The following is a 12,530-nucleotide window of genomic DNA, read 5'->3' as shown; positions in this document are numbered from 1 at the left end:
AGGATTAATCCTCGGCACAACATCATGGGCCAAAGGGCCTGTTCTGTGCTGTACTTTTCTATGTTCTAACAGGCCTGGATGTTATTTGCTTTGAGCAAAACTACTAAAAGTTACCAATTTAAAACCCAAGATCCATATTTGACCACTTGTTCAACTTCAAATATGAAATTATCAAATGAATAGGACAAATGAATGCAAAAAATAATTCTACACCGCTATGATCTTCAATAGGCCTACCTTTAACAAGTTTGAAAGTTATGAGTTTAGAGGGCTACGGAGAAAGGCTAGAGAATGGATCTATCTGAGTAGCTCTTTAAGAAGCTGGTACAGACATGAGTCAAGTGGCCTCTTTCTATACTGTGAAATTCTATGATCCTAGGTTATTTAACTATTCAGTCCTGAAGGAGATTTTATCTCTAGAATGTGGAACAAATATTGGACCTGTACAATGACTTGCATTCTTAATTTTGCAATGACAGACCATAGAAATCAATTTGAATCCTGGTGTGTGCCTTTCATCTAGTTATTGTTGAATGCTGTTGGAACAGCTCTGGATCTATCACTTCATAAAAGAAGCCAAGTACCACCTCAAATGGTTTTAACATCTGTAGAGAATTTTTAATTTTACTCATCTTCTGGCCTGCAGGTTAACTTCGCACCAAAACTTGGATCAAGGGGGAATCATTGGTCATGGTAGCTGGCAGAAAATTGTTACTGCTTAATGATATTTGTGTTTCAGATATGCAAGCTATGTCTGGATTATTTGTGTACAGACCATTTCTTTGATCAGAGAGAAAGTGGGCAATCATGGTACCATGTGGAATGATTTAACTACCTTCTTCTGAGATTGGCTTTGTATAGCTGGGAAGGTTAAATCACAGGATTGAGAAGTTGGCAGGTTTGAGAGAATTTGGCGATTATTAAAGCAGATGTTGAAATTAGCAGAGATTTCGGGTGATGGCACAGAGCACTGAAGCTATCCACGTCTGTGACAAATAAAATTTATCATTTGTGCCAGGTCATGATCATCTCTGACGAGAAAATCTAACCATTGCTACTTGATGTTCAAATGTATTGCCGTTGCTGCATCATCGATAATCAATATTCTGGTATCACATTGACTGGAACCCCCAACTGGACCAGCCACACAGATGAAAAGAGAAAATGCTGGAGAAATTCAGGAGGTCTGCAAGCATCTGCAGAGAGACAAACCATGTTAAAACTTTGAGTCCGGTATTAATTTTCAGAATAGTAGAACGGTAATACTAGACTCAGTATCAACTCTGTTTCCCTCTCCATAGATATTTACAGACCTGAATTTCTCAAGCATTTTCTCTTCATAAATCAGAGATTTCCAGCATCCACTGTATTTTGCTTTTATTATGGCCATGTACATTTTCTGGCTACAAGAGCAGGTCAGAGGTTAGCAATCCTGCAGCGAGTAGCTCACCACCTATGTTCCTAGAGTCTGTCCATTATCTACAAGTCAGAGGTGTGATGGAATATTCCTCAATTGTTTGGATGAATGCAGCTCCAATAACACTCTAGGAGCATGACATCGTCCAGGAGAAAGCAGCCGACTTGTTTGGACCGAATCCACAAACATTCACTCCCTCTTCCACTGACACTCGTTAGCAATCATGTTTACCATCTGCAAGATGCATTGCACGCATTCACTAAGGCTGCTTTGACAGTACCTTCCAAACCCACGATCGCTGCCATCTGGAAGTACATGGAAAGCACATTCGTGGAACACCACCCCCTACAAATTCTCTTTCAACCCACTCATCATCCTGACTTGGAAATACATTACCATTCAATCACTGTTGCTAACATTGTAGGTATACTTAGATCAAACAGCCTGCAGCACTTCAAGAACGCAGTTCCTCACCACTTTCTGCAGGGCAGTTAGGAATGAGCAATAAAGGCAGGCCTAGCCAGTGAAGCCCATGTTCTCCTAATGAATGAGTGAAATTGAGAGAGAATTGGTAGCAAGTGTTAGATCATTGGGGGAAGCATCAGAATTAATGGGGGTGGCAGCAGAGAAAGAAGCCACTACAATTGATTCTCGAATCTTTACTGGCTAGACAAGCATGTAAATAGAAGAATCCAGTCAGAACTAGCTGAACAACAGTGAAGACGTATCAGTGAAGGCTGCTGAGGTCAGGCTGAAGGCTGCATATGGGTTGAGAAGGGCTGAATGGGAAAGTTTACTGTTTAGGTGCATCTAAGATGTCATTTGTGACTTTAAAAGCTGTCTTAGTTTTGTAGCAGAGTGGAAATCTGACGAGCATTTTGCTCATGGAAGTGGAAAAGATTAAGGGAAAGTGGTTAATTTAAAATGCAATCTAACTTTTTGTTCCTTTCATGTTTATAGAATCAATTAATGCACAATTCTGATGGAAAACCTTTTACATGATAGGTGGTTGAACTGAAGCTGGGTGGAAAGGATATTCCTGTAACTAGTGCCAACAGAATAGCTTACATCCATCTTGTTGCGGACTACAGGCTCAACAAACAGATCCGACCACACTGTCTTGCATTCCGACAGGGGGTTGCTAATGTTGTGAACCTAGAATGGCTGAGGATGTTTGACCAACAAGAGCTTCAGGTAAACCATTTGAGCTTTTTGTAACTATGTAACTTTGTCTTTTTTACCCACACTACCAGAAACACATTTTTACCATGGCATGATGGAATTAATATTTTAGTAAACCTCTTTTTTGAGGAAAACACAGATCAACAAATATTAACAGTTTAGCCTGATAACTGTTATTTGATCCAATTTCCTAAATTTCCCAATGTTACCTGTGGCTCAAATGACAGTCGTTGTAGCCACTCCAGCACTAAGCACTAAAAATGAGGCCAACTTTCAGTGGAAATGTTAAGTTGCTGTCTGGAATATGTACAAAAATCCTCTTGAAAGACAAATCAGGGCAGTTATCCTTGGTATCCTGATGCCTTTTCATCCTGCAACAACATTACAAATGTAGATAATTTGGTTATTAATCACTTTGCTCTTTATTTTGTAGCTTGCTTTGTGTAAATTGATTGCATTGCATAACTTCAGAAACAGTTAATTGGCTGTAAACTGCTTTGAAACATTTGGTCATGAATATTGCTATCTCAATGCATCTTTGACTAAAATCCACCAGTACGTAGATGGAAAATCTGTCACTTGTGGAAATAATTTAATGGTGACATTACTTTTGTTACACTTGGACAACGTCTGAAATACTAAAACTTAGAATTGTATTCAGCAGCTTTTCACAGATTTAGCCTATAAAACAGGGATTTTTTTTCCTGTTCTCCTCTTCTTTTCTGTTCTCTTCTAGTCAATATTTTTTCAACATCAGTTGGGTATTTCATAAAATAGCTGTAACAATTACAGGCAAGAATATCTAACATTGAATAACATTGCTTTAACTTGACTAATTTAGTTATTAGAGTTGAGAATGTAGTGCTCAAAAAGCACAGCAGGTCAGGCAGCACCCGAGGAACAGGAGAATCGACGTTTCAGGCAAAAGACCTTCATCAGGAAGGTGAAGGGCTTTTGCTTGAAACGTGATTCCCCTACTCCTTAGATGCTGCACTTTTCCAGCGCCAGACTCTCTACGCTGATCTCCAGCATCTGCAGTCCTCACTTTCTCCTGATTTAGTTATCAGCTAATTCTGGAAAATGCTTCATCAAGCATAGAACATGCAAGCATCTTTAATAGACGTGTTTGCAAACATGAGTGGTTTTTAATACAGTAATACAGCAAAACACTATTCAGTATTAGAGTCAGTTACATGGGGCCAAGATTGGAAAGATGGCATTTTTTATTTTAACACAGTGGACTGTTGTGATCTGGGAAGCATTTTCTTGAAAGGATGGTGGAACAGGATTCACTAGTAAGATTCAAAGGAAATTGGGTCCTAATGAGAGAACATTTTCGGGGTTAGCGAGGTGGAGTGGTCGAATTGAGGGAGGAAGTAAAATGCTAGGATTAATCAAAGAGCTCAACTAAAAACCTGCCGCTCGAATTATAAACAATTGTTTCCTGTGTGGTTTCTTTCTCTCATGCTCGTCAATGTACAAGTTGGTACAGCATCAGACTTATAATCTGAGGGTCAAGAGTTCATGACCCTGTCTGGATGGTGTTTTCCTGGAAAATGGGTTTAAAATATTTAGGTGATTGTTTTTGACTGGCACAGATGTAATGGGCTGAAGGGCCTTTTTCTGTGCTGTAGATCTCTATGATGCTAATATTTTGGAATAACACTGCATTTTCTTTTCCAATATTTTAATACACTACTTGTACTTTGAAACAGGATTGTTTCTTTTGAGTTTTTAAATTTTCTTAGTTCAGTGACTAATAGTTACATATTAAGTATCATTGAGTGTACAGATAAAAGTTTCATGTTCAATTGTTATCTCCATAAAGTGATTCAGCCCAGAATAAGGTCCTTCAGGCCCTCTAAATGCTTGTATTGGCTCTTTGAAAGAACTATCAAATAATCCAATTTTCCTGCCCTTCCGCTGTAGCCCTGTAAAGTTTTCCTTTGTTTATTCAATTGCCTGTTAAAGTGACTATTTAATCTGCTCTCACAATCCTTGCAGATAGTACACTCCAGTTTTAAAATTGGTATGGTACAGGATTGTTCTGCGTCTCTGGGATAAATGAATTATGTGAACTGATTTGTAGGAGAAAAGAAGTTCAAACTTACTTTTTAAGATGCATATTCATTTGCATCTTATTGGAATTACGCTTATTGACAGAGCCACATTGAAAACTGAAGATGACCTTTTTAAATGTGTTTTTTAAAAGTCTAAGCAATTCATAGAAATTCAGAGGCTAACCTATTGCAAGAGTGCAAACCTCTTAATTCTCTGGAATGCATTCAGTCTCATAATGTTGTATAAACTAATACCTGCATGTTTTTTCCTGGTTGTTCTTGGCTATTGTTGCAAGATTTATTCAAGATTAAGGTTTTTTATAAGTATAGAATAAATTCACGTGCCTTATAGCCATTAAAAATTGCAGTGATATTCCTCAACACTAATTTACTCTTGTATAGTTTTCGTATCATAAAAATGGTGATTAATAACAAAGAGGCAGAGTATTTAATTGGTGAATTAAATTTAGAAGGAGGGGGTGCAAGGCAGTGAGAAGCCATGGAGTGCTGAGTTTCAAGAAGTGAAAACTGATCAGTGGCATCACAAGAAAATCATGTGATAAGTAACTACTCTTGTAGACTGGTTGTAAATGCGTAAGCTAATGCACTGCTCTGGGGGAGGGGGAAGGTTCTTTAAATGGTGGAAAGTCAGAAAAATGCTTTTTAAAAGGAAAACTTGAGTTGCTACATTATAAGTTAGAAAGTGGCAGACAGAAAGCGATGACTATGACCAAAAGTTAGTAAGGAGAAAATAAGGACTGCAGGTGCTGGAGTGTCGCAGTCGACAGTGTTGTGCTGGAAAAACACAGCAGGTCAGGCAGCTTCCGAGGAGGAAGAGAATTGACGTTATGGGCATAAGCTGTTCATCGGGAAGTGAAGGGTTTATGCCCGAAATGTTGATTTTCCTGCTCCTTGGATGCTACCTGACCTGCTGTGCTTTTCCAGCACCACTCTAATCTGGAATAGATTTCTAGTTATTAAAAATATCAAGCAATATAGGAATAGTGCATTAGAAAATGACTTTGAGATAGAAAATTAGCCATTTTGTTGTTGAATGGTGCAGAGGACTTGAGAGGCTAACTGGCTAACTTCAGCTATTTTCTGTGTTGGTAGAATATTGCTACCATATAAGACGATATTTGTGTAGTTCTGGAATCCACGTTATAGGATGTGATTGCGTTGGAGAGGGTGCAGAGGACATGTGCTAGAGTTTCAGTTATGAACAGAGATTGAATAGACTGAGGTTGTTTTTCTTGGAGCTGATGGGAGCATTATTGTGATGTTTAAAATTGAGGGACATAGGGCAATGACCAGGGGGCATAGATTTTGGCAAAGGGGCACAGTTTTAGAACATAGAACATTACAGCACAGTGCAGGCCCTTCAGCCCTTGATGTTGCGCCAACTGGTGAAATCAATTTGAAGCCCATCTAACCTACACTGTTCCATTCTTGGCCATATGCCTATCCAATTATCATTTACAACTGTTGCAGGCAGTGCGTTCTATGTCCCTATTACTCTGAGTAAAGAAACTACTCTGACATCTGTCTTATATCTATCAGCCCTCAATTTGAAGCTATGCCCCCTTGTGCTAGCCATCACCATCCTAGGAAAAAGGCTATCACTATCCAACCTATCTAACGCTCTGATCATCTTATATGTCTCAATTAAGTCACCTCTCAACCACCTCCTGTAACGAAAACAGCCTCAGATCCCTCAGCCTTTCCTTGTAAAACCTTCTCTGCATTAGAGACAACATCCTAGTAAATCTCCTCTGAACCCTTTTCAAAGCTTCCAGATCCTTCCTATAATGCAGTGACCAAAACTGCACGCAGTCCTCAAGTGCGGCCACACCAGAGTTTTGTACAGCTGCAGCATGACCTCATGGTTCTGAAACTCGGTCTCCCTACTAATAAAGGCTTTCACACCATAAGCTGCCTTAACAACCCTATCAACCTGGGTGGCAACTTTGAGCGATCTTTGAGAGATCTCTTTGCTTATCTACACTACCAAGAATCTTACCATTCGCCCAGTACTCTGCATTCGTGTTACTCCTTCCAAAGTGAATCACCTCACTTTTCTGCATTAAATTCCATTTGCCACCTCTCACCCCAGCTCTGCAGCTTATCTATGCCCCTCTGTAACCTATAACTTCCTTCGTCACTATCCACAACTGTACCGATCTTAGTGTCGTCTGCAAATTTACTAACCCACTCTTGTATGCCCTCATCCAGGTCATTTATAAAAATGACAAACCAGATCCTGGCAATACATCACTAGTAGAGTGATAGAGTCATAGAGATATATAGCACAGAAACAGACTCTTCTGTCCAACCTGTCCATGCTGACCAGCTATCCCAATCCATTCTAGTCACACCTGCCAGCAACTTATGACTCCACCCCTTCCTATTCATATACCCATCCAGATGCCTTTTAAATGTTGCAATTGTATGAGCATCCACCACTGCCTCTGGCAGCTCCATACACTTACCACCCTCTGCATGAAAACATTGCCCCTTAGGTCTCTTTAATATCTTTCTCCCCTCACCCTAAACCTCTGCCCTTTAGTTCTGGACTCGTGCACTCTAGGGAAAAGACTTTGTCTATTTATCCTATCCATGCCCCTCATAATTTAATAAACCTCTATAAGGTGACCCCTCAGCCTCTGATACTCGAGGGAAAACAGCCCCAGCCTGTTCAGCCTCTCCCTATAACTCAAATCCTCCAACCCTGGCAACATCCTTGTAATCTTTTCTGAACCCTTTCAGCTTTCATAACATCTTTCTGATAGGAGGGAGACCTGAATTGCATGCAATATTCCAACACTGGCCTAACCAATGTCCTGTACAGCTGCAACATGACCTCCCAACTCCTGTACTCAACACTCTGACCAATAAAGGAAAGCATACCAAACGCCGTCTTCAACTATCCTATCTACCTGTGACTCCACTTTCAAGGAGCTATGAACCTGCACTCCAAGGTCCCTTTGTTCAGCAACACTCCCTAGGACCTTACCATTAAGTGTATAAGTCCTGCTAAGATTTGCTTTCCCAAAATGCAGCACCTCACATTTATCTGAATTAAATTCCATCTGCCACTATTCAGCGCATTGGCCCATCTGATCAAGTTCCTATTGTAACCACCTTCGCCATCCACTACACCTCCAATTTTAGTGTCATCTGCAAACTTTACCTCTTGCACTTGCAACCAAATCCATTATATAAATGATGAAAAGTAGTGGACCCAGCACCGATCCTTGTGGCACTCCACTGGTCATAGGCCTCCAGTCAGAAAAACAACCCTCCACCACCACCCTCTGTCTTCCACCTTTGAGCCAGTTCTGTATCCAATTGGCGAGTTCTCCCTGTATTCCATGAGATCTAACCTTACTGGCCAGTCTCCCATGGGGAACCTTGTCGAACATCTTACTGAAGTCCATGTAGATCACATGTACTGCTTTGTCCTCATCAATCCTCTGTTATTTCTTCAAAAATCTCAATCAAGTTTGTGAGACATGATTTCCCACTCTCAAAGCCATGTTGACTATCCCTAAATCAGTCCTTGCCTTTCCAAACACATGGGAATCCTGAGGGACAGGATGTACTCCAACAACTTGCCCACGTCAGGCTCACTGGTCTATAATTTCCTGGCTTGTCCTTAGCACCTTTTTTAAACAGTGGCACCATGTTAACCAACCTCTCGTCTTCCGGCACCTCACCTGTGACTATCGATGACGCAAATATCTCACTAAGAGGCCCAGCAATCACTTCCCTAGCTTCCCACCGAGTTCTAGGGTGCATCTTATCAGGTCCTGTGGATTTATCCACTTTTATGCGTTTCAAGACATCCAGCACTTCCTCTGCTGTAATATGAACATTTTCAAGATGTCACCATCTATTTCCCTGGATTCTATATCTTCCACATCCTTTTCCACAGTCAATACCAATGCAAAATACTGTCCTGATGCAAAGGCTGCCTTGCTGATCTTTGAGGGGCCCTGTTCTCTCCCTAATTACCCTTTTGTCCCTAATGTATTTGTAAAAACTCTTTGGATTCTCCTTAACTCTATTTGCCAAAGCTAACTAATGTCCCCTTTTTGCCCTCCTGATTTCTCTCTTAAGTATACTCATACTGCCTTATACTCTTGTAAGGATTCATTCGATCTATACTGTCTGCACTTGACATATGCTTCTTTCTTTTTCTTTATCAAACCCTCAATTTCTTTATTCATCCAGCATTCCCTAAACCTACCAGCCTTTCCTTTTACACTAACAGGAATATACTTTCTCTGGATTCTTGTTATCTCACTTCTGAAGGCTTCCCATTTTCCAGCCGTCCCTTTACCCGTGAACATCGGCTCCCAATCAGCTTTTGAAAGTTCTTGCCTAACACCGTCAAAATTGGCCTTTCTCCAATTTAAAACCTCTCCAGGATGAACATTTCCAATCAGCCGCCACTCTTCTCAGCTAGCCAATTTCTGATCCAAACTGCTAAATCGCCCGCAATTCCACGCCTCCATATTTTGTGCAGTAATCAACCATGGGGAACCTTATGAAACGCCTTACTGAAATCTATATACACCACATTAAAGAATTTACCCTCGTCCACCTGTTTGGTCACTTTCTCAAAGAACTAAATAAGGTTTGTGTTCCCTTCACAAAACCATGTTGACTATCCCTAATCAACTAGAGTAAGATTAGGGCCAATCAAGGGCAGTAGTGGGAAGTTGTGCATGGAGATAGAGGATGTGCTAAATGAATATTTTTCGTCTTATGCCTATCAAGATGATTATAAATCCTATCTCTTATAACCTTTTCCAACACTTTACCCACAACCGAAGTAAGGCTCACTGGCCTATAATTATGCAGGGTTGTCTCTACCCCGCTTCTTGAACGAAGAGACAACATTTGCTATCCTCTGGTCTTCTGGCACTATTCCTGTCGACAATGATGACATAATACCGAGCCTTTGGCTTTAATCTTTCTCCTCCCTGGCTTCCCAGAGAATCCGAGGAAAAATCCATCCGGCCCGGGGCTTATCTATTTTCACACTTCGCAGCCTTTCTAATGCCACCTCCTTGTGAACCTCAGTCCCTTCTAGTCTAGTAGCTTGTTTCTTAGTATTCTCCTCGACAGCATTGTGTTTTTCCAGTGTGAATACTCACAAAAAATATGAATTTAGCGCTTCCCCATCTCCTGTGACTCCACGCACAATTTCCCACTACTGTCCTTGATTGGCCTTAATCTTACTCTTGTCATTCTTTTATCCCTTATATACCTATAGAAATCTTTAGGGTTTTCCCTTATTCTATCCGCCAACAACTTCTCATGCCCCCTCCTCGCTTGTCCTAGCTCCCTCTTTAGGTCTTTCCTGGCTACCTTGTAACTCTCAATTGACCTAACTGAGCCTTCACATCGCATCTTGACATAAGCTGCCGCCTTCCTCTTGACAAGAGATTCAACTTCCTTAGTAAACCATAAATCCTGCACTCGACAGCTTATTCCCTATCTGATAGGTACGTACTTATTAAGGAAACACAGTAGCTGTTCCTTGAATAAGCTCCACATATCTTTTGTGCCCATCCTCTGTAGTTTCCTTCCCATCCTATGCGTCCTAAATCTTGTCTAATCTCATCGTAATTGCCTTTCCCCCAGCTGTAGCTCTTGCCCTCTGGTGTATACCTATACCTAAACATAACTGAATTGTGGTCACTATCACCAAAGTGCTGGCCTACCTCAATCCTAACACCTGGCTGGGTTCATTACCTGATATCAAATCTAATGTGGCCTCACCCCTTGTTGGCCTGTCTACATACTGTGTCAGACCCCCTCCCCCACCCCACCCCACAACGGACAAAAACTGATCCGTTTGGGTGGCACCGTGGTTAGCACTGCTGCCTCACAGAGCCAGGACCCGGGTTTGATTCCCACCTCAGGTGACTGTCTGTGTGGACTTTGCGCATTGTCCCTGTGTCTGTGTGGGTTTCCTCTGGGTGTTCCAGTTTCCTCCCACAATCCAAAGATGTGCAGGTCAGGTGAACTGACCATGCTCAATTGCTCATACTATTAGGTGCATTAGTCAGGGGTAAATATCGGGTCGGTGTGGACTTGTTGGGCCAAAGGGCCTGTTTCCATACTGAAGGGAACCTAATCTAATCTAAATTACTCAACTATAGTATTTCCAATCAATATTTGGGGAGTTCAAGTCCCCCATAACAATACCCTGTCACACTCACTCCTGTCGAGAGTCATCTTTGCTATCCTTTCCTCTACATCTCTGGAACTATTCGGAGGTCTACTGAAAACTCCCAAAAGGGTGACCTCTCCTTTCCTGTTTCTAATCTCATCTCATATTATGACGAGTCCTCAAATGTCATTTCTGCAGCCACAATACTGTCCTTGACTAACAATGCCACACCTCCCCCTCTTTTATTATCTTCTCTGTTCTTAGTGAAACATCTAAATCCTGGAACCTGCAACAACCATTCCTTTCCCTACTCGACCCACGTCTCTGAAATGGCCTCAACATCAAAATCCCATTTAAAGGATATGGGAGGAAAAGATTTTTTTCACCCAGAGGGCGAAGTATTCAGACATCCAGTTGGATACAAAGGCAGGCAAGGCTGTGGACCAAGTGCTGGAAAAGGGGAATAGAATAGTTAGGTAGTTTTTCACCAGAGCAGACATGATCAGCTTATGGGCCTTTTTCTCTCCTATATGACTCTATTTCTCTGAAGATATACTGTCCAGAAACACATCATTTGGCGTCTGCGTCACTGCTGGTTAAAAATGAGCTCCCATGTCCAATCCAACCTACAGATTGTAGTTTGTGCTCTGTAGGTTATGGCATTTCATATGCCTATTGAAGTGTTTTTAAGATATGATGAGCTAAAAAAATTTCTTGTGGAGAAACATGGCAAGAAAATGAAGAGTTTATTGTCAATTCCAAAGCTGTTTAAGTGTTTTCTTAATCTCCTCTTTTTTTTTTCCTGTTGTCAGGTTTTAATATCTGGAGCACAAATACCAATAGATCTGGAGGATCTGAAAAACTTCACAAATTATTCAGGTATAAATATTTTAATCTGGGGCATGGGTTTTTCTCAATTTTAAATGTCATCAATCCTAGTGAATTAGTAAAGCGCAAAAGTTATATATTAGCTTTCTGAAGGGGTGCAAATGTTTTGCCCAGAGGTGATGTATTTGTTAATTTCTTCTCTTATGGGATGTCAGCCTCTTTGCTATGCCATTGAGCTGCCTTCCATCGACCTGATAGGCACACCCAGAGTGCTGTATGGGAGGGTGTTCCAGGATCTAGATCCAGCAACAATGAAGGAACAGAGATATAGACTGGCGGAAACAGCCCTGTTGACTCTGCAAATACCTCTTTGCTAACCTCCGGGATACCTGTCTTACAAACTGTTCAAACCACAGCCTGACTGTTGTACTCACTGAATGATATCTGACAGACAATGTCCAGATTCTACCATCACCATCCTTGGATATATCCTGTCCCACCCCTGGGAGTGCACACCATTGACTTCGGACTGCATGAACTCTCATGACTTCAGGTTAAATGTGGGCAAGGAAACCTTCTGATTACCACTTAGTACCCTCCCTTAGCTGAGGAATCCGTACTCCATGTTGAACAACAGTTGGAAGAGAGTGGCAATAGTGCAAAATGTACACTGGATGGTGGGTATTTCAATATCCACCTTTTTCGTGGCTTGGAATCCCTACTTATTGAGGTAAAAACAATGACTGCAGATGCTGGAAACCAGATTCTGGATTAGTGGTGCTGGAAGAGCACAGCAGTTCAGGCAGCAGCCAAGGAGCAGCGAAATCGACGTTTTGGGCAAAAACCCTTCATCAGGAAT

At 41.3% G+C, this 12,530-nt stretch overlaps 1 protein-coding gene across 2 annotated transcripts in view; it reads left to right on the top strand.

The window, feature by feature from the left end:
* Positions 1–12,530, top strand: part of ube3c (ubiquitin protein ligase E3C) — a 177,268-nt gene that overhangs the window by 141,966 nt on the left and 22,772 nt on the right. For both annotated transcript variants that reach the window (XM_043690704.1, XM_043690705.1), the window contains exons 21-22: positions 2,423–2,611; positions 11,656–11,722. In XM_043690704.1, coding sequence (XP_043546639.1) covers positions 2,423–2,611; positions 11,656–11,722 — 256 coding nt within the window. The remainder of the gene's footprint in view (positions 1–2,422; positions 2,612–11,655; positions 11,723–12,530) is intronic.

The sequence above is a fragment of the Chiloscyllium plagiosum genome, chromosome 5 (assembly GCF_004010195.1).
Source record: "Chiloscyllium plagiosum isolate BGI_BamShark_2017 chromosome 5, ASM401019v2, whole genome shotgun sequence".
Classification (NCBI taxonomy): Eukaryota; Metazoa; Chordata; class Chondrichthyes; order Orectolobiformes; family Hemiscylliidae; genus Chiloscyllium; species Chiloscyllium plagiosum.
Note: the sequence above shows the minus strand (reverse complement) of the source record. Positions and strands in the feature narration are given on the sequence as shown.